Below are 24,750 nucleotides of genomic sequence, written 5' to 3' on the forward strand. Positions count from 1 at the left end.
GGGAGAGAGAGGGAGAGAGAGAGAGAGAGAAGAGAGAGAGAGGGAGGAAGGGAGGGTGAGAGAGAGAGGGAGAGAGAGAGAGAGAGAAGAGAGAGGGAGGAAGGGAGGGTGAGAGAGAGAGGAGAGAGAGAGAGAGAGAGAGAGAGGGAGAGAGAGAGAGAGAGAAGAGAGAGAGAGGGAGGAAGGGAGGGTGAGAGAGAGAGGAGAGAGAGAGAGAGGGAGAGAGAGGGAGAGAGAGAGAGAGAGAAGAGAGAGAGAGGGAGGAAGGGAGGGTGAGAGAGAGAGGAGAGAGAGGAGAGAGAGGGGAGAGAGGGAGAGAGAGAGAGGCATTCACGCCACAGAGGGCGAGATGCTGCCGCCTGATTGGACGAGGCTAAGGCTGGGTTTGATGGAGAAACTCATCTTCACACAACACAATATAACAATATTTCTTTTAGATAATAGCTTTAATTGCTGTAATTTTGACATATTTTATTTTAGTTTTAATTTTAGTCTTTTGACTAAAATATAATTCGATTTTAGTCTAGTGTTAGTCAATAAAATATCTTTTCAATTTTAGTCTAGTTTTAGTCGACTAAATTTAAGACTAATTTAGTCGACTTAGCATTTATAATATTCATTATAATCATATTTAATCTTGTTCCTCTGCTTAATGGAGCTGCTCCACATGAACAAAGCTCAGAGCTGATCATTTGGCAGTGAATTTAAATGATCTGAGGCTCTTTTAGACGGTCAATACAAGTTTGGATGATTTTAGTCTCTCCTTTTCATTTTTATTTAGTCTTATTTTAGTCGACTAAAATATCTGGACATTTTAGTCATAGTTTTTGTCTCATGAGAAACTTTTAATTTAGTTTTAGTCCAATTTTAGTCGTCAAAAATATCACTTTGACTAAAATTAAGACTAAATATTTTAGTCGAGGAAATGAACACTGGTTGTCACTTTTTCATCTCATCTTTGGTGCTTTTTTTAATTGCTTTTTCATCACCTTTTTGTCGCCTGTTATGATGCTTTTTTTGAGAAGCTTTTAGATTCAGGTAAAGATGAACTGGAGAAAATGCACTTGGTTTGGGCCCTATTTTCTACCAGCTTTGTGCTAACTGCTGACCCCAGTTTGGATATTTTACAAGTAAGAAAATAGTAAATATCTTGAAAATATGGATCTACTGCACTCCAACACTTCCTTGAGCAGTCCCTAGAGGGCAGCAGTGAGGTTGAGTTTTGTACACAGCATTACTCGGACATTTTTAAAACTATGTACGACTCATTTCCCTGCCCCGTGAGCCATCAGCCCCTCCGTGTTTGGGACAGTGGACAGAGGGGTCCCAGGTGGAAAGGTCTGAACGTAAATGAGCCTAATCCCCAAATCTTCTCATCGATTGTTTAAGCAGCTTTGTCCCGCGGCGGAAACCCCCCCCCGTCCCTCCTCGGACCACCATTGTCTCACATCGGACAAACGGGATTACTGCCTCGAACATCTCGACACGCCCGGCTGTGATGAGTCAGGCGTTTCTGCGCTCTCTTCCCGACGAGGGTGGGCTGGATTAGAGGGTCAGACGGAGCAGAGAACTCATTATGCAAAGATGTGAAGGGAGCTGGACTGAAGAAGACACAGATGAAGACTATAGTGGACTCCAGTAGTTCATCCAATTAAGTGGAGACTCCTCAGAGAAAACTCCTTTTCTTTTCAGTTTTCAGATTAAGGCCTGTGTAAATGTGTAAAAACAATATTGTAGCCGTGATTATTGGCCCTTTCCTTCAGCCCGTCCCAGAGCAAGGGGGCATTTTGTCTCCCTCAATCTTAGACTATGATATTTTTGCCTTTATGTATATATTTTTTGTATATATTTTTATATATTAGTAATAGGATTTTGGACAAGAATATTATTACACAGCGATTGCACAAAGTTTTTTTTTCGGACGCCCTCTTGGTCTTTGTATGAATTCATCTCATTCTTTACTACAGTGGTTCCCAACCTTTTATCCTGCGCGGGCTGTAGTCGGGCCGCACCCCCCCCCGCCCAAAACTGTGGCCCCCACAAATGTATCAAAACATGAAAACAATTGCTAATAAGTATTTATTTCATACAACTAAACTGAGATTGGAGTGTTTAAAGGGGATAGATGCAAGTTTGCCATTTTATACTCACTACTGCCACCTCAGGTCATACATGTAACTGCAGCTTCTAGGCAAGGCAAGTTTATTTGTAGAGCACAATTCATACACAAGGCAATTCAAAGTGCTTCACAGTTGCATAAATATAAGAAAACAAATACAATCAATAAAAACATCAACATAGAATTAATCAATTACAGTAAGAGGCAAGAGTGCAGATAAGATTCTTTCAGTTATATGCATTTTTAAGTCTTGTTTCTATATTAACCTCTTAACTCCCACCTGAACGGATCCCATTTTCTCCAGTTTGGCTTTACCCTAATCAAAAAGATTCTTGGGAAAAAAGCACCAAAAATGTGACAAAAATTCAACAAAAATGTGACAAAAACTCAACAGAAATGTCACAAAAATTCAACAAAAATGTGACAAAAACTCCACGAAAATGTGACAAAAACTCAACAAAAATGTGACAAAAATGAAAAAAAAAAAAAAAAAACATACAAAAGGTGACACAACACAGCAGCAACGCGAGGAAAAAGATGCGTCTTAGCTTCAACAAAAATGTGACAAAAACTCCACAAAATAATTGCAAAAACTCAACAAAAATGTGACAAAAACTCCACAAAATAATTGCAAAAATTCAACAAAAATGTGACAAAAACTCAACAAAAATGTGACAAAAACTCAACAAAAATGTCACAAAAATTCAACAAAAATGTGACAAAAAAATTACAAAAACTCAACAAAAATGCGACAAAAACACAACAAAAATGTCACAAAAACTAAACAAAAAATTACAAAAATTCAACAAAAATGTGACAAAAACTCCACGAAAATGTGACAAAAACTCAACAAAAATGTGACAAAAACTCAACAAAAATGTGACAAAAACTCCACAAAATAATTGCAAAAATTCAACAAAAATGTGACAAAAACTCAACAAAAATGTGACAAAAATTCAACAAAAATGTGACAAAAATTCAACAAAAATGTGACAAAAACTCAACAAAAATGTGACAAAAACTCCACAAAATAATTGCAAAAATTCAACAAAAATGTGACAAAAACTCCACAAAATAATTGCAAAAATTCAACAAAAATGTGACAAAAACTCCACAAAATAATTGCAAAAATTCAACAAAAATGTGACAAAAACTCCACAAAATAATTGCAAAAACTCAACAAAAATGTGACAAAAACTCCACAAAATAATTGCAAAAATTCAACAAAAATGTGACAAAAACTCCACAAAATAATTGCAAAAATTCAACAAAAATGTGACAAAAACTCCACAAAATAATTGCAAAAACTCAACAAAAATGTGACAAAAACTCCACAAAATAATTGCAAAAATTCAACAAAAATGTGACAAAAACTCCACAAAATAATTGCAAAAACTCAACAAAAATGTGACAAAAACTCCACAAAATAATTGCAAAAATTCAACAAAAATGTGACAAAAACTCCACAAAATAATTGCAAAAACTCAACAAAAATGTGACAAAAACTCCACAAAATAATTGCAAAAATTCAACAAAAATGTGACAAAAACTCAACAAAAATGTGACAAAAACTCAACAAAAATGTCACAAAAATTCAACAAAAATGTGACAAAAAAATTACAAAAACTCAACAAAAATGCGACAAAAACACAACAAAAATGTCACAAAAACTAAACAAAAAATTACAAAAATTCAACAAAAATGTCACAAAAACGCAACCAAAAAGTGACAAAAACTCAACAAAAATGTGACAAAAATGAAAAAAAAAAAAAAAAACATACAAAAGGTGACACAACACAGCAGCAACGCGAGGAAAAAGATGCGTCTTAGCTTTCAAATGAGGTGCTACACAGCCAAAAGAGGACAGAATGCATTTGGTTAAGGCGGGTGGTAAGAGGCTAAGCTCGTGCATGACGGCACTTTGGACCCGAAGTGACAGTGCAGGATTTTAGAGGCAGTTGTGGTGAACAGGTCTGAGCTCATTCTACACATTAGGACATTGTTGAAACCCCGTATCGTCCCTTTAATAAACCATGGTGCATATAGGGGTGTGCAGTCACTTGTTTCATGTCTGCTAACGGGCCCATGTCACTCCGTGGAACAGTTGTTTTGTTGAAATGTTAGAAAGAATTGTGTTTCCTCCGCTTGTTGTCTGTGTTCACAGGTTTGTAAACTCGCTCCACACTGGCAGCATTGTTTCATTGTTTCATTGCAACAGCAGCAGATTATGACGTCGTAATTCACTATTTGCCAATGCACCACTCAGATCAAGCAAAATGTTCTTTTTTTTAAACTTTGACTCATGTTGTTCCACCATTAAGAGTTCTTTTTGCTTTATTTGTGCAGTTTATGTAATCCGTGGAACATGTTGACTCAATAATCTGCACCACGTGGTTCTTAAATATTTGAAATAAAGTAGTAAAAATTAAAAAAAAAACTTCTTTCTTTCCTTCTCGGAGGCTCTGACCCACTTCGCTGTTGGCCAACGCTCCTGTTGCCTCAGCCTGAGCTCCGTAGATTATCAGATTTTGTCATTAAAACTTTTGCGTTGTGAAAGCGAATCCCTCGGGGGAGAACAGTTCGATGTGGAGTCAGAGCAAATCGGCAAAAAGCAAAGACGGCACAAGGTCCTCGGACTTTATTATGGGTAAAAGCTGCAAAAACTCCTGGACGACTGAGAGCTTCCACCGTTGTGTTGTCGTCCTTAAATGTACCGTATATGTTGTGCACTGTGAACATAAATCTAAATCTAATCTCAAAGATGGGGTCAAGACATGGCTTTTTGTGTACTTCGATTTTTTTCCCCTGGCCTGAATCGATAATATTGAGTTTGAACCACAAAAGTGTACAGACTTTTTCAGTAGTAACTAGTTTATTCAAAGATTAAATAAGAAATTCAAAAGAGAAAAATCCCAGAGCAAACCCGTACATTTAACCCCCGCCTTAACCAAGTGCATTTTCTCCAGTTCAGCTTTACCCAAATCCATCAGGTCACAGCCTACAGGCCTAACGCCTCATTTGTTTAGTTTAGTTTATTTGAGCTGTTTACATTCTTATAGTCACAGACGTCACATCATTACACAGTAATGGAAGCTCTAAAGGAGTCGACTGAAGCTGAAGCTGAAGCTGAAGTGTACGTGCTCCGACCCCTATATTCAATACTCACTGTACTTGTGCATTTCACATTTGTTTTCCCTTTGGGAACTCAACTAAAAACAACTATAACAATTCACATTACATTGATAAAGTTACCACAAGACTATGCAAAGTTCAAGTATTCCTTTTTCATATACCCAGGCACACACGAACGTGTACTGTACAACTCTATCTATATATCTATCTATCTATCTATCTATCTATCTATCTATCTATCTATCTATCTATCTATCTATCTATCTATCTATCTATCTATCTATCTATCTAGTTTCTGTTCCACGTTGTTTTTCTGGATACTTTTGGACGTCTTGGCCGTGTTTTTCTGGAGGTTTGGTGGATTTGTTTATTCTGAGAGTCCAAACGGTCCTGAAGAAAACAGCTTTTTAAAGGTAAACAAAAATTCTAGCTTATCAGCTAAAGCCATTTGAGATTTGAGGAGGCATCACAAGAGGAGCTACAGGAAACAAGGAAGGGACAAATGGACATGGTGAAAGACTGGAGGAAGAGGAAGGAGGAGGAGCTGACCAGTGCAGGACACCACGCTCTGAAACAGGGAAAAACCCACCGTATCAGAGGATCAGAGGAGCCAGGTTTCCTCCGACCTCCAAGGACTGACGCCTGAACACTGTTTCGTTCTAATCTTTTACAATAACAATAAAGCACTTATTTACTTACTTACAGTTTGCAGTATTTGACATGGTAAGAGCTTGTAGCTACATTCACATCGTATATGGTCACAAGGTATAGAGGTTACTGTACATTATTTTAATTATACAACTATAACACCAGCAGCAGAACTACTCACTGTGAAGGCTAAGATCTACAAAACTCACCTGAATGGATCTTTTTCCTCGATTTATTCCCATTAAAACACATTATAACGTCAGTAATCTGCAGAAGAGGTTTCACTGTGAACCCGGGCCCCAGAGCAGGACGTATACTGTAGTACTTTATACTACACACGGCGTGAGTGCATGTACAGTAGTTTGACAGCGGGGCAGAAGTGGGTCAGGGAGCAGCCTGTGGGACAGATGCAGAGCCGAGGTCAGATCGTTTAAGTCCGTCCACGACTCCAGCGGGACTTGATGACTCCGCGGTTAATTCGATTGTTAATCTGACGCAGATTAGAAGAAGCGCTTCACAAATGGCACCGTTCAGGAAAAGGACAGGGGGGTCAAAGGTCAGGACAGGCGAGGGGGGAGGAGGTCATGTGATCGGGAAGAAGAGGGAAAAGTCCGGAGAAGAAGACGCACCAGGAAAACAGACACATTATAGACGAGGACAAACAAAGGTCCCACCCGTGTAGTACATGCTGTCGACTCAAATATTTAGTTATACCTTTAGTGGAAGTGATATGTTTTGTTGTCTAAATTTCGTATAAAGCTAAATAAAAAGTAGTTCATGAGAATAAGATCTCCAGATGTGAAAAGAACTAAAACAGTTTAAACTTTAATTCACTGCAACAGGTCTGAGTGAGAGAATATTATTTAGTTTGGATGTAATAATATGAATGTATACTTGTTTATTCGTCTAAATTTACATTTGTGCTGATTAAAACTATGCTAAAACAAAAATAGAGTCCTTGAGTGTGCATTGGGAGGTTTGCAGCCGAGTGTGAAGGGGCCGGGATGAAGATCAGCACCTCCAAATCTGAAGTCATGGTTCTCTGTGGGAAAAGGGTCGATGGAGAGTCCTTGCCTCAAGTGGAGGAGTTCAAGTATCTCGGGGTCGTGTTCAGGAGTGCCCTTAGAGCTCAGTCGGGGGGCAAAGCTCTCGATTTACTGATCAATCTATGCTATACTCTGCATGTGCTATTGGGAGGAGGCCCAGACCCAGGGCACGCTGGTGGGACTATGTCTCCGAGCTCCCCCCCGAACAGCAGTAGGAGGTGTGAGTGGATCAGGAGGTCTGGGCGTCTCTGCTCAGACGCTGCCTCTTCGACCCGGCCCCGGATAAAGCAGAAGAAAATGGATACGACATGACAAAATCATGACCAAAACTAAAAATGTTGTCAAAAAAAGACCCTCGCTTCTGAGATTAAGAATGTCATTCCCAGGGGAGATTTTATTGTGCATGTTTTTAGTGGATCGGGGAAACCGGAGGAAAGACACTTGCCTGGCCTGTCAGACACTCCTCTGTTCTGCTCAAAAAAAGAACTGTCTGGGCATCATTTCACGAGTTGACCCACATCCAGAGCCACCTTATCCAACGGGCTCGCTGGGGCTGGAGCCCGGGGGCCGACCACAGTCAAGGGCCTATCAGAATTAGGGGAAAAATAGGAAAGGTGATTCCTTGATTTTCGTCACTTCACTTTGCGGCGTGACTGACCAAGGCCGTGGGAACCCAGGGTGCTGAGGGCGCTGCAGCACCCCCTGGTGGACAGTTTGTGAACTGCAGGCAATATCAACCCCTTAACTCCCACCAGAACAGAGCACATTTTCTCCAGCTTTACCCCAATCCAAAAGCTTCTGGATAAAAGGTGTGAAAATAGCAAAAAAAACCGAGACGAAAACAATGATGAAAATGTGAAAAAAGTGAGAAAACATTGACGAAAAAGTGACAAAAAATGTACAAAAAATGACAAAAAAGTGAGAAAAAATTGAGGAAAAATTGAGAAAAAATGGACGAAAAAGTGATAAGAATTTGACCACAAAATGTGAATAATTTGACGAAAAAGTGACAAAAAATTTACAAAAAATGACAAAAGTGGTGAGAACAAAAAAGTGAGAAAAATTTACAGAAAAAATGGACGAAAAAGTGATACGAACTTGACAAAAAAATGCGAATAATTTGACGAAAAAGTGACAAAAAAAAGTCACCAAAATTTGACAAAAACGAGACGACTGCCCAACAAAAAAAAATGATGAAAAAAAATCTGATGTGAGGAAAAAGATCAATTTAGTTTTGTAGGTCTTCCAAATGAGGCGTTGCACTGGCCTACAGGATTTGGGTAAAGCTGAACTGGAGAAAATGCTCTCGGTTCAGGCGGGAGTTAAGAGGTTAATAAATAGGATTTATGCACAGAAAAAGTATTTTGGGGGGAAATTTTGTCCCTCAGCTGCACCCCCTAGCTAAAACATCTTCCCATGGCTCTGTGACTGACCGTGTGAGATGATCGCACTGCGCTCCTATGTGTGTAGCCCCGCCCTACCCGGCCCAGAGGGACACCTGTAGGAGTAGCAGGGTTAGGGTTTTTGTGTGATTTAGGGTTAGGGTTATAGGTTTTTAGGGTTAGGGTCTGCACTGAGGGGGGGTGGGGGCCTATCTGTTTAAGCCCTGGGCCCTGTGGGTGCATTAAGGTGGGCCTGCACACATCGGTCCAATCACGCACCGAGAGACGGAAGCCATCACCACCACGTCCTCTTCCAAAATATTCAAGATGGCGGCGCGGTGACCGACACACTGTTTTGTTCTGCTATTCCGTCTATTTTAACAACAGCGTTCCTCGTAAAAAAGGACGTTTTTAAAAGGCTTCCTGCCCCTTGTTGCTGCGGCGTATCCAGCTTTGCTCTGATTGGTTGATGCCGTCTGTCAATCACGCCCACCGGGAAACCGTTAAGATCATGTTTGCTCCCACATGTCTTTGAAATATCTATGAAATAGTATTATAGTTTATGTATAGTATGTAGTTTGGCAGGCCAGGCATTACAAGACCCTGGCTTCCACTGCTGTTGTGTCATTGGGCAAGACACCGTTTCTTTCATTGTCCATAAAGCGTTATACAAGTTTCATGTATTATCATTTAGAAATACGTCAAAAATGTCGCCTGCAAAACCACTATTTCCTTTAAAAAAAAAAAACTCCCCATTTCCGAAAAGCTACTTCATAAATGCAGCGTAACTGAGTCTGATTACCACACTGGTCAGTCCTCGTTACACAAAAAAACACTATTTCCCATAATCCCCGGAGACCACCCATTTCCCTCGTCTCTGTCTCTTTAAAAAAAACTTCACAGAAACCCCCCAAAACTTTCGCCTCCAGCTTCTCCTCGTTACGCACGGGCCAGTTGGGGTCGCGCGCTCGTTAAGACATTCCTGCCTGGATTGCGACAGGGTCCTTAAACCGGGAGCTTAGCGTTTTCACGTGAAAGAGCGTTTATAAAGCGCGTCTGAGGCGGACTCGGGCGCTGCGGGAGTCGCGTTCGGTGCGTCCGGAGCAGGTTTCGGGTCTTTCGGGTCTTTTTTTTGGGTCGTGGTTTCGGGGACTCGTGACGATGGCCGCCTACACGTTACCGGAGGGGTTCGGGGAGCTCGACATGTTCCTGTTCGGCACCGCGCTGCTCGTGGGAGGTGAGTCCAGGGTCCTCGTGTGAACTGTGGTGCGTTTGTGCGCTCTTAAAGGGACAGCGGCGCCTTGTACGTGCGTCACGAGGGCAACGTTTAAGACTTTTCTTTGAGTTACAAACGGCATTACAACTTGTTTGGAAATGATTGTGTAGGTAAACACAATCCAACCTCTTAACCCCCACCTGAACCGAGCACTTTCTCCACTTTGGCTTTACCCAAATCTAAAAGTTCTTCAAAAATGGAGGGGGAAAAAACACCAAAATAGTGACGAAAACGAGGATTAAAAAAGCGGGGGGAAAAATGCCAGAAAAGCAACAATAACGCAATAAAAGAGTGACAAAAACATAAGAAAAAAGCGTCCCAGCAATTATAAAAGCAAAGAAAAAAAATCAACAAAAAACTACGAAAACACAAGAAAAAAATGTGACAAAAAATGACGCCATAAATTGTATGAAACAAAACATGAAGTCATGAATAAATTGTGATTGTGGCTATTTACAAAGAAAACTCCAGGAAAATGGCAGAAAATACAGAATAATAAACAAAATATTTCTTAAAAACAAGGAATGACGACGATCTACATTTACTTTATTGATCAAAATGAAACATTTTCCACCTAAATTCTCACTGTGGAAAAGGTAACAGATAATCCATCACAATGTTACTGAAGTAGAAGTAGAACGTACTGTAAGAAATATAATTTCATCAAAAAGTTACTGAAGTATTTGGGCTGAATGTATTTAAGTACGACCCGCTTCTGCTCGTCTCAGGGTGACCAGACGTCCCAGTTTCAGAGTTGGGGGGACAGTAAAAATATATAACTGTTTTCAGTAACTGAGGAATATAACATATTACTTAAACAAAATATGTTAATATTTTACCCAATATATTTTGGCTACATTAGCAAAGGTGGTATCGTGGCCACACCCCTTTGCTCTGCCTGATCCCGTCAGACCTCAGAGCTCAGCAGGAAGGGCCTGGTCGGTTCTTGGATGGGAGACTGTTTGGGAAACACCAGGAAGCCTGGGGCGAATGTAGTGAGTGAGTGGTGGTGGTCGGAGGGGCCGATGGCGCAGACTGGTTGCCTCGCTTCCGTCAGTCTACCCCAGGGCAGCTGTGGCTACAAAAGTACCTTACCACCACCAAGTATGGAGTGAATGAATATTGCAATGTAAAGCATCTTTGAGTGTCCAGAAAAGCGCTTTATAAAACCAATGTATTATTAGGCCCGAGCGGCCTGCATGGCTCGGGCCTATTGTAATTGTACAGGCTCCGCGCACTGACGAAAAAAAAGAGTGCGCAGTGCTCAAGAAACAGAGCGCGGAGCTCTCCCCATGCATTAGACAGTAATAGGGGGGACTCCCGGCACCCCGACCTGTCCGGTGAAATAGGCGTGTGCCGCGAAAGCGGCACATTTGTAACTGCTCGCGTGAAAAAAGGTGAAAAATCCAGGCATGGCGCAACACTGACAAGAAAGCAGTCGATGACAAGCGCAACTCTGAAACAGCAACTCTGTACTGAAACAGTAATATGGAATAGAAACATTCTACATTTTTAAAGATGTAACTGCTAATATAGAATATAGTACAAAATTTAAGTAACCACTCCAATAAACATCAAAGCTGCTCGATCTAATATTGAGTGAAAGCACTAATGTATTTGGTGAAGAAGACTAGAGTTTGACAAACCACTTTTTCATCGCGTTCGTTCTTCGTTTTAGAAAGAAAGTGCTAATAGCTCGTTATCGTCGTTTTAAGATGCGTCGACATAATGATATCGTTCTAGTCTCAACACTGACGCCAAAATATCTTCACTTTTGGACTTTAGTCAATCATTGGAAACAGGCTGTCGACTCGGACGATCACAGAAGTGCTTGAGTGAAGAGATCTCGGCTGTTTCTTATCTCTGGAACCTTTATCAGTGACTTACGCAGGTCTGAGCCACTTTTACAACAGTGTTTTCTGCTCACGGCCGCTGTGTGTCCATTAAACTTGTATAACCCTGATTTGTATCGACTGTTCTCAGTGGACACAAGTCAGAGTCCAATGTTTTTCATCTAAATCCTTTCAAGTACAATTGTATAATGAGAAATAAAGCACTTAATTACGATCAGACAGTTTTTATGATTGGATTTAAAGGGATATTTCAGGATTTTTGACATAGGGCCTCAGTTCCTAGTCATCCAGAGTGTTGTTGATTTCTGGAGAGTTTTTTGTTTGTTTCAACTCATGCAGTCCTGATATTTGAAGGGTTTAGTTGTGCTAGGCTAGTCCTAGGCTAGTGCATGTCTATGGTAACTAGTAGCCTGCATTAAAAACCTCTTCAAAATAATGAGCTCATCCTCCAAACGTTGCCATATCTGATTAGTAGAAAGCTCCTTTGTGAATTCCACTTGCAGTTATGGCGGCCGCAGGTAAACGAACTACTGTAGATCCGGTAACCGAGCAGATCACTCCGCCACTGCGTAGCTACAACCAGGAAGCTGCTCAAATATAAGTTATTTTAAATGCAAAATGGTTATATTTCAAACATTATTTAGTCACACAGACATTTATATGGGTAGTCTGGTGTTATATATGTTGGCTACTAGTTACCATAGACATGCACTAGCCTAGCACTAGCCTAGCACCACAAAGCTCTTCAAATATAAGGACTGCATGAATTAAAAACAAAACAAATCTCCAGAAATCAACAATACTTTGGATAACTAGGAAATCCTGAAACATCCCTTTAAGTGACTGGACTGTTGCAGATTTGAAAGTAAGAAAACTTTTGCTTTGAAATGTCGCGGTGTAGTCGGTCACGGTGCTAATTTCCCATCACTTGAGACTTGCCATCTGAGCCTCTGGATTATCCGATTAGTGATGCAACTGTGCAGCACAAAGGTTCATTCACACACGGGGTTATTATGTCAGACCTGCATCATTGTTACAGCAACAAGTTAATGCGAGGAATAAAGACTTTCTACAAACCACTGAGCCCCCTTCTCTGCTCCCACCTTCACCGAGATGCTGCAGGTGAATGGGGAAACTTTTAAATGCAGAGATATCGATTTGAAACTTTTGCTGTAGATTACGGACGTAAATATGAGGAAAAAATGTATTGCAAGTTTTCTGTCATTTTATGTTTTCATATAAAAAATAAGGCGTTTTATCCCAGATTTGAATTTTTCGCCGACAAAATCTGAATAATTGATCGAGCCAGGTTTAAATGTATGGTTTAATTTTGTTGACATAAGATTTTTACAGATGTGATTTTGGATTTCTTGTTTAGTTTTAAATAATAAGCTGTTTATAAGTGGGAAAAATCTGTTATGTTGATATTTCGTCTTTTTTTAAGAAATTTCTTTAAGCTTCTTGAAAAAAATAGCAACATAAAAGCAACAAACATGAGACGAAAACGAGGATGATAAAGGCAAGAAAGTGACCAAAGAATAACAGTAAAGTGACAAGAAAGCGTCAAAAATATGATGAAAAAGTGACAAAAAAGTTGATAAAAAAAAGTGACAAAGATAAAAAGGAAACGAAAATGTGACAAAATGTGACGAAAAATGTGCTGAAAATCTGATCAGAAATTTATCAAAAAAGTGCCAAAAATATGATGAATAAGTGCCAAAAATATGAATAAAAAGTGACAAAAAAGTTGATGAAAAAGTGTCAAAAATATGATGAAAAAGCAATCAAAATGCGACGAAAAAGTGATAAAAATGTGATGAAAATATGATGAGAAAGTGATAAAAAAAATGGACAAGAATATGATGAAAAAGTGACAAAAAAGTTGATGAAAAAGTGACAAAAATATGATGAAAAAGCAATCAAAATGTGACGGAAAAAGTGATAAAAATGTGATGAAAATATGATGAAAAATTGACAAAAAAAGACAAAAATATGATGAAAAAGTGACCAAAGAATAATAGTAAAGTGACATGAAAGCAAAAAAAATATGATGAAAAAGTGACAAAAATATGAATGAAATGTGATAAAAAAAATTGACAAAAAATGACAAAAATATGATGAAAAAGCAATCAAAATGTGACGAAAAAGTGATAAAAATGTGATGAAAATATGATAAAAAATTCACCAAAAAAGGGCCAAAAATTGACAAAAAAGTACCGAAAATATGATTAAAAAGTGACAAAAATATGACAAAAATGTGACAAACGCCACAAAAGACAAAGTGACAAAAATGCAGGTAAAAAGATGAGTTTAAATGAATTTTGTAGATCTTAGCTTTCAGATGAGGCATTACACTGGCCTATAGTCTATAAGCTTTTAGATTTGGGTAAAGCTGAACTGGAGAAAATGTACTTGGTTAAGGCATCGGTGAAGAGGTTAAAAATCCCTCTGAAAAACCCCTCATCCAAGCCTTGGAAATGTTAAGTCTGCTACTTGAGTGGAGATATTGTGGCACCAATGTGAGAAAACGGCCTTTGAAATGATAAATCCCCCAAATAAATCTATGTAAAAACCTTGAATCAGTGCAATAAACATGTTCTGTGAAGATCAGATGTGCTTTAACTTGAATATGTTTGGCCGTGTTTCCTGCAGGAGTGGTGGGATTCTTCCTGAACTTCATCTCCGTGCTGTCGTTCCTCCGAGTGTCGCAGATGCGAACGCAGAGCAACTTCTTCGTCTTCAATTTGGCTTTGGCCGATCTGAGTCTGAACATCAACGGGCTCACGGCCGCCTACGCCTCCTACCTCAGGTCTGACTAACCCCCTACGCCTCCTACCTCAGGTCTGACTAACCGCCTACGCCTCCTACCTCAGGTCTGACTAACCTCCTCCTACCTCAGGTCTGACCAACCTCCTCCTACCTCAGGTCTGACTAACCCCCTACGCCTCCTACCTCAGGTCTGACTAACCCCCTACGCCTCCTACCTCAGGTCTGACTAACCCCCTACGCCTCCTACCTCAGGTCTGACTAACCTCCTACGCCTCCTACCTCAGGTCTGACTAACCCCCTACGCCTCCTACCTCAGGTCTGACTAACCTCCTACGCCTCCTACCTCAGGTCTGACTAACCCCCTACGCCTCCTACCTCAGGTCTGACTAACCCCCTACGCCTCCTACCTCAGGTCTGACTAACCCCCTACGCCTCCTACCTCAGATCTGACTAACCGCCTATGCCTCCTACCTCAGGTCTGACTAACCTCCTCCTACCTCAGGTCTGACTAACCCCCTCCTACCTCAGGTCTGACTAACCCCCTACGCCTCCTACCTCAGGTCTGACTAACCCCCTACGCCTCCTACCTCAGGTCTGACTAACCCCCTACGCCTCCTACCTCATTTCTGACTAACCCCCTCCTACCTCAGGTCTGACTAACCCCCTACGCCTCCTACCTCAGGTCTGACTAACCTCCTACGCCTCCTACCTCAGGTCTGAACATAGACTGTATATATAAATGGACAGCTTCTGCTCGCTCCTCCCCGTTTACCATAATGACCACGCTCGTGGGGGAAATCATAACGGATTAATAGGCTCCCCCTCCCCAGCTCTGTCGGAGCATGTTCCTAAAAAGGACATAAGGGCGCGATCTTCACCGTAGACTTGGCTCTTGCGTGACGTGTAGCTTGCGCAGCTCCAATGCAAACAGTCCGACCCTCATTAAGTACGAGATTTCAAAAATTCTTCTTACGAAAACCAGCCTGGTTTCTTTAATTGTGACTAACCCAGAGTTATCACAGGAGGAATATCTGACCTAGTCTAGTGTTGAAAAAATATAAACCAGTTAAAAGTTGTTTATAACGTGTCTAAAGTCCAATGCTTTTCAATGGGGGCCTAGCGGCGATATGGAGGTACTACAGCAATGGCGGAGCAATGGCGGCCCCCAGTGTCGTGGTCAAAAAGCAGGGCAGCCAGTGGCCATTGGGTCTGACTAACCGCCTACGTCTCCTACCTCAGGAAAAAGAATAATGTGCGGAAGATCTGCAAATTTACAATATCGGGTTCATCTTCAATGTCAACAAATATGTGGAAAAAATAGGGGGAAATTGGGAGAATATTAGTGAAAAAAAAATTGGGATTGTCATATATCACCTAGGCATAGGCGACCCAGGCGGCCGTCTTGTGCACCATCTGCTGGAGGGGGTGTAAAATTGCGCCTTCATTTTTTAACCTCATACTCCCGCCATTTACAACATGGCCGATAATAATGGACATAACTTTGGAACAGAAAGGTCTTTTGTGTTGGAAACTAGAGATTTCAAACTCTAAAACAGGCCTTTGATCCTTCTACGCCCCCGGAGAGACGTGTAACGTGGCGATGAAAATTCATAGTTGGTTGTTGTTGTTGTAGGTACTGGCCGTTTGGTGAGCAGGGCTGCCAAATCCACGCTTTCCAGGGCATGATCTCGGTGTTGGCCTCCATCAGCTTCATGGCCGCCATCGCCTGGGACCGATACCACGTCTACTGCACGAGTGAGTACGACACTATCATTACTGACTATGATACAACGTGTGCAGTACAAATAAACGTACCTTCCTTAATGGTCTGCGTGGGTCTGCTCTTCAGGGCAGAAGTTGTTCTGGAGCACCACCATCACCATGAGCTGCATCATCTGGGTCCTGTCCGTGTTCTGGGCCGCGCTGCCTCTGCTCGGGTGGGGAGTGTACGACTTTGAGCCACTGAGGACCTGCTGCACGCTGGACTACAGCAGAGGAGACCGGTACTGCTCCTTCTACTAATGCAACAACTACTATTACTAGTACTGTATGTTAGTGAAGGCGCTCATGAAGCCAGGGAGTATCCATCGTAGAAAAAGTTAAATCATATTGTTGAGGATGTTTTGCTTCGAGTAACAGAAGTTTCTTCAAGCTCTTCAGGTCATAAAAGACGTCTTTTGGATGGATGGTGATGATGGATGGATGGATGGATGGATGGATGGATGGATGGATGGATGGATGAATGGATGGATGGATGGATGGATGGATGGATGGATGAATGGATGGATGGATGGATGGATGGATGGATGGATGGATGGATGGATGGATGGATGGATGGATGGATGGATGGATGGATGGATGGATGGATGGATGGATGGATGGATGGGTGGGTGGGTGGGTGGGTGGATGGATGGAGATGATGGTGATGATGGATGGATGGATGGATGGATGGATATGATGGTGGTGGTGATGGATGGATGGATGGAAATGATGGTGATGGATTGATGGATGGATGGATGGATGGGTGGGTGGGTGGATGGATGGATGGATGGATGGATGGATGGATGGATGGATGGATGGATGGATGGATGGATGGATGGATGGATGGATGGATGGATGGAAATGATGGTGATGATGGATGAATGGATGGTTGGGGATGATGGGTTGATGGGTGGTGGTGTTGGTGAAGCAAATAGCAACAAAAATGAGACGTAAATGAGGATGAAAGCGCAGCAAAAAAGTGTCCAAAGACAAACAAAAACGCGAAAAAATGACCACAGAAGAGTTTCAAAAACGTCGGCTATAAGAAGCTTTTAGACTTGGGTAAAGCTGAACTGGAGAAATGATGCTCCATTAAAGTGGGGATTAAGAGGTTGATTTGCCTGATTTCTAGTGGGATTCAAGCTTGTTCCATTGGCATTACCTTTTTCATCTTATTTTTGATTAGTTCAAACTGACAAATACAACATAAAGTAAAACTTCAATCAAATGATCAAGCGATTTTTAGTCATTTGTCTTTTTTAAGCCGGGCTTCCTAATGTATTTCCTCGTTTGTCTGACCCAGGGACTACGTCACGTACATGTTGAGCCTGGTGGTCCTGTACCTGGCCTTCCCCTCCTTCACCATGCTGTCCTGCTACGACTCCATCTTCAAGTACTTCAAGAAGATCCACAACCACAAGGTAAACGTCTCCAATCGAGAGCCTTCTGGACTCTTATGTCGCGTCTAACCTCCTTTCTCTGCACTGGGTTCCAGTTCAACACGTCCCTCCCGCTGCAGACCATGCTGATGTGCTGGGGACCGTACGTGGTCATGTGTGTGGTCGCATGTTTCACCGACATCAGGGCCGTCTCACCAAAACTCAGAATGGTCAGTCTGCATGATCTGCTATCGTGAAAGATGTGTATGTCAATGCATCGAGCCACCAAACCGAATTGGCCAATTCCTCAAGTATTTAAGGTCTTTCTGAGTGGAGTTTTCTAGGTTGGGTTCATTCCAACGTCCCCCATCAGATGATCCAGTATCTTTGTACCCCTGACCAGACTCCCTGAGATGTGGACTTGAGTCTGACTTAACCTGATATCATGACCTGAGCAGGTTCAGTCTGGTCTTAGATCAGATAAAACCTCTTATTTGAAGTCATTGATCTCATTTAAGAGGGTTATTTTTCCAGTGTCCTGCCTCTAGAGCTGGACAATCGTTATATTCTGGGAGATGGACAGAGATTAACTCACAGTGGGAGAAATAGTGTGTAGGCTGTGCGCGATGTCAATGTAAATAATAGGGCGGTGAAAGGGAAGCACTCGTAGTCAAAGCTCAGTCAACCCCTTTTCTTCTCTGAGCGACGTCCTCAGGTGGAAGCTCTGGCCCTTAAATAAGTAAGTGCTTTATTTGTCATTGTACAATTGTACAACGATATTGCTTTCAGATGTTGGGTTAGTCCTGAGCTGCTGTGGACCGACCTGACCAGCATGTTTTTGGAGGTTGGGGAAACCAGAGTCCCTGTTTCACAGCGTGGTGTTCTGCACTGTCAGCTCCTCCTCCTGCGCAGCTCCCTCCGCTCCACAAAAGTCTTTCACCATCTTCTGGGAAGAGCAGACGAATATAATCCAGTTTATTCTCGTACTTTAAAGCAGTACTAAGTAGCTCATGCCCCTAGAGGCCATAAGCGCCACTGCAGGTGTTGTAGCATGTTGTGTTTTTTTACTCATCAATTGTCCGTGAGAGCAACTACTACACCGACAGAAAAGACAAAGGGAGAGAGGGACATTGTACATCCAATTATTTGTGCCCCAATTTTGTTCTTGTTTTCCCTTTTTTTTTCCTCCACATTTTTTGACACAAAGCTAAGATAAGTTTCGTAGGTCTTTGTCGAGAAGCTTTTAGATTTGATATGAGGTTGAGTCATTTTTTTCCAAGACAAGATGAGTGAACAAGTATTTTGCACTTAAAGCAGTACAAAGTAACTCTTGCCCCTAGAGGCCATAAGCGCAACTGCAGGTGTTGTAGCAAGTTGCATTTTTTTACTCATTAATTGTCCGTGAGAGTAAATACTACGCTGACAGAAAAGATGAAGTGAGAGAGGGATATTGTACATCCAATTACACAATAGAGATTTTTTTTTTCACTCAAACTTGGCTGTAAATACTGTTTAAGTGGTGCTAGCCCGCAGTTAGCTTTGCCCGTTAGCCTGTTAGCTTCTTCTTCGTGATTCCATTAGTGTGTATTGGTGGCTCCGACCCGGTGGCAGCGAAGTTGCAATTGTGGTTTTCTGGCCAGAGGCACCAGGAGGAGATAAAAGACCCTCCAATCATCCCATTAACGCTTGCATTACCCCCAGAGGGACTACGGAAAGGATTTATTGAGGGAAACAAGTTACTTAGTGCTGCTTTAACGTACATCAGCCAGAACAATAGTGGGATAGCAGATTTGTGTGGCTTAGCTGCGAGTCTTGCCCGGATCCTGTAGCGCCTCCACTGTGCTGCAGCTGTGGGGGGCTCTTGGTGTCTCTTCAGTGTTTCAGAAGAAGAAATTTGTAGGTCTCGTTACAAATGTCTTCTTCAGGGCTTCATAGTCAAAAGAACAAAGACTGGATGTCTCTCAAAGTCCGATCCGATTGTGTGATTAAGGTCACATGACTTCCTATTCCTACCCTTGACACTCCCTGTATTTCATCCAAACTTCTCGTAGCCTACTTCGGAGCCAGGGTATATTGTCAAGTAGGAAGTGAACCACCAGTCTTTTGTGAATGGTTAAACTTTGCCCACATGATGAGCTGATAACGTACTTATTGAGCATTATTTAAACATGTATCTCTCCCCTGCAGATTCTCCCAGTCGTCGCCAAGACCAACCCCATCTTCAACTGCCTCATCTACTCCTTTTCCAACGAGTTTTACCGCCCTGGAGTGTGGAACTTTCTCACGGGGCAGAAGATCACGGAGCCGCTGGAGGGAAAGAAAGGCAAATGAAGAGACTGCATTTAGTTTTTTCTAACTCTGTGTAAAATACTTTGTGCTGTGACTTCATTGTTCACCGTAGGCCTTCGTCAAATGTGTCAAATGATGAAACATTTCTGCTAAACAATATTAATAAAGTCATTTGTATAACAAGAGCCTTTGTACTAAATATTGAAACATCATGAGAATAAAATGTATCGTAATGTTTCTGTCATTGTAAGAATTCATATTTTGTTATTTGACATATTAGTTATAAAGACCTTTTGAGAGGGAAGGAACAACAACCTTCCTTCCCTCCCTCCTTCCTTGCTTTGATCACTCCTTCCTTCCTTCCTTGATTGCTTGCTTCCTTACTTGCTTCCTTCCTTCTTCCCTCTTTCCTTCCTTCTTTCCTTACTTCTTCCTTCCTTCCTTGCATCTTTCCTTCCTTGCTTCTTTCTTCTTCCCTTTTTCCTTCCTTCTTCCTTCGTTATTTCTTCCTTCCTTCCCACCTTCCTTCCTTCCATCTTTCCTCCCTCCCTCCTTCTTCCTTCTTTCGTCCCTCTTTCCTTCCTTCCTTCCTTCCTTCCTTCCTTCCTTCCTTCCTTCCTTCCTTCCTTCCTTCTCCCCACCTCCTTTCCTTCCTTCTTCCCTCCTTCCTTTTTCTCCTTCTTTACTTCCTTAGTTCCTTACTTGTTTAGATTTAGAATAGGCTGTTAATTAGTGGAAAAATCTGTAAAAAAAAAAAATCAAATTATGCCTTGTTTTTTAACAATCAAAACTTAATAAATCAGGCTGGGAATTAGATATTTTAAAGAAAAAACCTTCAGAATATAGAAAGTCCAAGACTGGAAAGCTTGAAGTCTTTAGGAGCTACTTCTGTGGAGGTCGCATTCAAGTGAGAAAATTGTCCTTGAAATGACAAATAATTCTGAAATAAATTTATAGAGAAACATTGAATCAGTGCAATAAATAAACATGCCATTGGGTAACAATAGGATTCTATTGAAAGTCCATGTTAAATAGGCCCAAAACCCACTGCTGCTGCTGCTGCTGTTTGTATAAACCCCGGTTCAGAGTCTGGAGTCTAACCAACACCTGAGAATTAAACCCATGACCTCCTGGCTCGTGGGCGGCGGCGCTGAGCAGCACATGGTCGTATTACACGTTGACAGCTTCGGGTGATGTAACGTCCTCGGCCGTCCTTAAAGCCACTTAAAAACCGCCGCACTTTCTCTGGTCGGCCTCGTCGAACTCAACGACTGTCAAAGCCGATACAAGAGATTAAACCACCTTTCAACGCCTCAAAAGTGGCGCTCGTTCCTCCGCAAACCTCTACAGCCATTCTCTTTATGTTTTCCACAGAATGATATGTTCAAAACAACCAGACGGGGAAAACAATGAAGGAAAAAAAAGAACTTTCTCCCATTTGTCCACCATTACTTTAACAAATGCTGAATTATCAATGTATATATTTTACACTAAATAAAGATACAGAGACATGGAGAGGAGCAAAGTGGTTCAACAGCCTATAAACACAGAAGAAACAGACGATGCTAGCCAGGATTAGCTTCATGCTCCATATGCTAACGCTAGCAACGAGTGCCGTTTTTCGCTTCCATATGGTTTGATTTTGGTTTATTGTCTGGCAGAAAACGGCTAAAAATTGTGAAAAGTCGTGATTCCCACAAGAGGTTACAAAATGGCACTCGTGAGCATCGTTAACGCTAGCATTTTGTTAGCATACTTCCTGGTTAGCATTGTCCGTTTTTAGGCTGTTGAACAAACTTTGCTCCTCTCCATGTCTCTGTTTCTATTTTGTAGAAAAAATATATTCACGATTCAGCATTTGTTGAAGTTATACTGCAGAAATAGGAGTAATTTAAGCTTTTTCTCTTCTTTGTTTTCAGCTGCTTCGAGCGTGACCATATATGGGCATTTGTCGTCGGTATCTATTCGGTAAAACAGCTTACCTGTACCCCCCTATAACCCTCTGTGATCCAACATTTCCTCCTCAGTTACAGTTCACGGTGACACTCAGAGATTAGCTTTTCTCTGAATGCGCAGTTAATTCAGTCTGAGGAGGACACGGGTTTAAGAGGAGAAAGTGGAGCATAGAGAGAGGGAGGGGTCATGAACCGATTCACCGATGGGAATCCAGAAGCTCAGGATTCTTGACATGGGGCCTCATTTCCTAGTTATCCAGAGTGTTGTTGATTTCTGGAGATATTTTTTGTTTTTTAATTCATGCAGTCCTTATATTTGAAGAGTTTAGTGGTGCTAGGCTAGTGCTAGGCTAGTGCATGTCTATGGTAACTAGTAGCCTGCATTAAAAACAGTCTGATCCAAACACAGTGCACCTGAGGCAAATCACTTGTAACACCAGACCAGGGGTAGGCAAGTTTTCTTGGCGGAGGGACAATTTTCTTTATTGTAAATAGACCGAGGGCCAAAGCCGCTGATTATTTGCCCAAAGTAATTTTTATTTTTTTATTCAACCTTTATTTAACCAGGTAAAAACCTCATTGAGATTTATCATCTCGTTTGCAAGAGCGACCTGGCTGAGAGGCAGCAACACATCATAAAACAGTTACATCAAATATAATACAAAATATAAAATACATCTTCGGTAAAACAACAGCGACCATCACGGCTGTGTACACATTTTTTCAGTTTAGATTTAAAAGAGTTAAGAGAGACCAGCTCACGAAAACTCAGCTCATTTTGCAGTTGATTCCAATCAGAAGGAGCACAATATTTAAAAGCCTTCTTTGCCCATGTCAGTCCTTACTTTAGGAACTGAAAGGACGGAAGGAAGTAAAACACAACACTGGAAAAATGACCATCTTTAATGAGATAAATGACTTAAAATTGCTTGAATAAAAGTTCTTCTACGCTGAATTTGAGTCGGTTTGAACTAATCCAAGATACAAACGCTATAGCGCCAATGGAACAACAATAAAAACCCACATCAAATCAACTGTTTTTCACTTAAAATGACACAAAATTATCTTTATTAAGAGAATAAATACTACTAGAGGTTTTATCTCGTCTAAAACCAGACCAAATCTACTCAAACCTTAGATTTAATCTCTTAATTTCTTCCTTAAAGCGATTATTCTTTTTCCAGTTCCTTCAAATGCCAGTGTTGTACATAGTATTTGACCTAATTGGGTGTATTGACAGTATTTCTACCTTTTCTTTCTCCCATTTAACTCTAATAATGTTAAAAGTACTCTCTGATTTGTGTGATAATGTTTCTCAAAATCATCTTGAGGGCCAGAGGTGCTGTGCTGAAGGGCCGGATTTGGCACTCGGGCCTGACGTTGCCTACCCCCTGCACCAGACTAACCATATAAATGTCTGTGTCGACTGAATAATGTTTGAAATATAATCATTTTGCATTTAAAAGAACTTATATTTGAGCAGCTTCCTGGTTGTAGCTACGCAGCGGCGGAGTGATCTGCTCGGTTACCGGATCTACAGTAGTTTGTTTACCTGCGGCCGCCATTACTACACGTGGAATTCACAAAGGAGCTTTCTACAAATCAGATATGGCAACGTTTGGAGGACGAGCCCATGATTTTGAAGGGTTTTTTAATGCAGGCTACTAGTTACCATAGACATGCACTAGCCTAGCACTAGCCTAGCACCACTAAACTCTGGATAAATGAGGCCCTATGTCAAAAATCCTGAAATATCCCTTAAACTTTATAGTTGTGAGTCAATGCAGGGGCCGCCATGGCTGCAGTACCTCCACCTCTTCTTCTACTGTTAAAAAACGTACATCATGTAGTCTTTACTCGTTCATTTGTGCTTTAATCCCGGACTAAATTCCCACAGTCGGCTCCAGCTGCTTTCTAACGACTGCATTTAATCCGTCACTGATATGAATATGAAGTGAGTGATCTAATACGGTGATGTGGGGTCAGTGAACGCCTCACGTGTCCCTGAGCGTGTGGCGTTTAAGGGCAGATGCGTAAAACGTCCAGGGCATTCAGCTGCATTAAAGGGCAAGGGCTGGTTGTCACATTGCTTCACACTGTTACACTAGGGGGCGCTGTGACTCGGTGTTGTTTTTGAACAACATTAACACTACTTAATCCCCGCCTTCACCGAGTGCATTTTCCCCAGTTCAGCTTTACCCAAATCCATAAGGTCCATAAACCTGTAGGCCAGTGTAACACCTCATTTGAAAGCTCAAAATTCACCATGTTGTCATCACCTTTTTGACATCATTGTTTTGTAACTTTTTCAATATATGGTTATTTTTCTGTTGTTGTTTTGCTTTTTTGGTGCATTTTTGTCACGTATTTGTTACTATTCTTCACATTTTTGTCAAATTTTTGTCATTTTTTTGTTACTATTTCGTCTAATTTTTGTCATAATTTCGTCTCTTTTTTGTCACTTTTTTGTCAATTTTTTGTCAATTTTTTGTCAATTTTTTGTCATTATTTCGTCTCATTTTTGTCACTTTTTTGTCAATTTTTTGTCAAATTTTTGTCACTTTTTTGTCAATTTTTTGTCCATTTTTTGTCATTATTTCGTTTAATTTTTGTCACTTTTTTGTCAATTTTTTGTCTCATTTTTGTCATTATTTCGTCTCATTTTTGTCATTTTCTTGTCACTATTTCGTCTCATTTTTGTCAAATTTGTGTCAATTTTTTGTAAATTTTTTGTAATTTTATTTTATTTTTTTGTCCATTTTTTTCAATTTTTTTGTCACTATTTCGTCTCATTTTTGTCACTTTTTTGTCGCATTTTTGTCAATTTTTTGTCCATTCTTTGTCAAATTTTTGTCACTATTTCGTCCCATTTCTGTTTTCTTTTTTTTGCGTTTTGGTTCATTTCCCGGGAGGAGCTCCGAGTAGAGTCGCTGCTCCTTCACGTTGAGAGGAGCAGCTGAGGTGGCTAGGGCCTCTGTTCCAGATACCTCCTGGCCCCCTCCCTCGGGATGTTTTCCAGGCATGTCCTATTGGGAGTAGGCCTCGTGGAAGACCCAGGACACAACTATGTCTGATGGATGGTTCGTTTTCATCACACACACTTTCAGATTTGGGTAAAGCCAGACTGGTTTCATGTGGAGG

The 24,750-nt window shown here is 41.2% G+C and overlaps 1 protein-coding gene and 1 long non-coding RNA gene across 2 annotated transcripts in view; one reads left to right on the top strand and one right to left on the bottom strand.

Moving 5' to 3' along the window:
- The window catches only part of LOC306978672, a 247,139-nt gene that overhangs the window by 28,290 nt on the left and 194,099 nt on the right, over positions 1-24,750 (bottom strand). Inside the window, exon 2 of the long non-coding RNA XR_013793909.1 lies at positions 23,007-23,298. This is a non-coding gene — a long non-coding RNA (uncharacterized lncRNA). The remainder of the gene's footprint in view (positions 1-23,006; positions 23,299-24,750) is intronic.
- rgrb (retinal G protein coupled receptor b) lies at positions 9,282-19,746 on the top strand. The gene is made up of 7 exons (XM_079577270.1): positions 9,282-9,564; positions 14,109-14,265; positions 15,859-15,980; positions 16,075-16,228; positions 17,290-17,407; positions 17,482-17,595; positions 19,553-19,746. The coding sequence occupies exons 1-7, from the start codon at positions 9,489-9,491 to the stop codon at positions 19,694-19,696; spliced, it is 885 nt and encodes a 294-aa protein (XP_079433396.1). The 5' UTR covers positions 9,282-9,488; the 3' UTR covers positions 19,697-19,746.

This window comes from Gobius niger (assembly GCF_951799975.1).
Source record: "Gobius niger genome assembly, chromosome: 19".
NCBI classification, from domain to species: domain Eukaryota; kingdom Metazoa; phylum Chordata; class Actinopteri; order Gobiiformes; family Gobiidae; genus Gobius; species Gobius niger.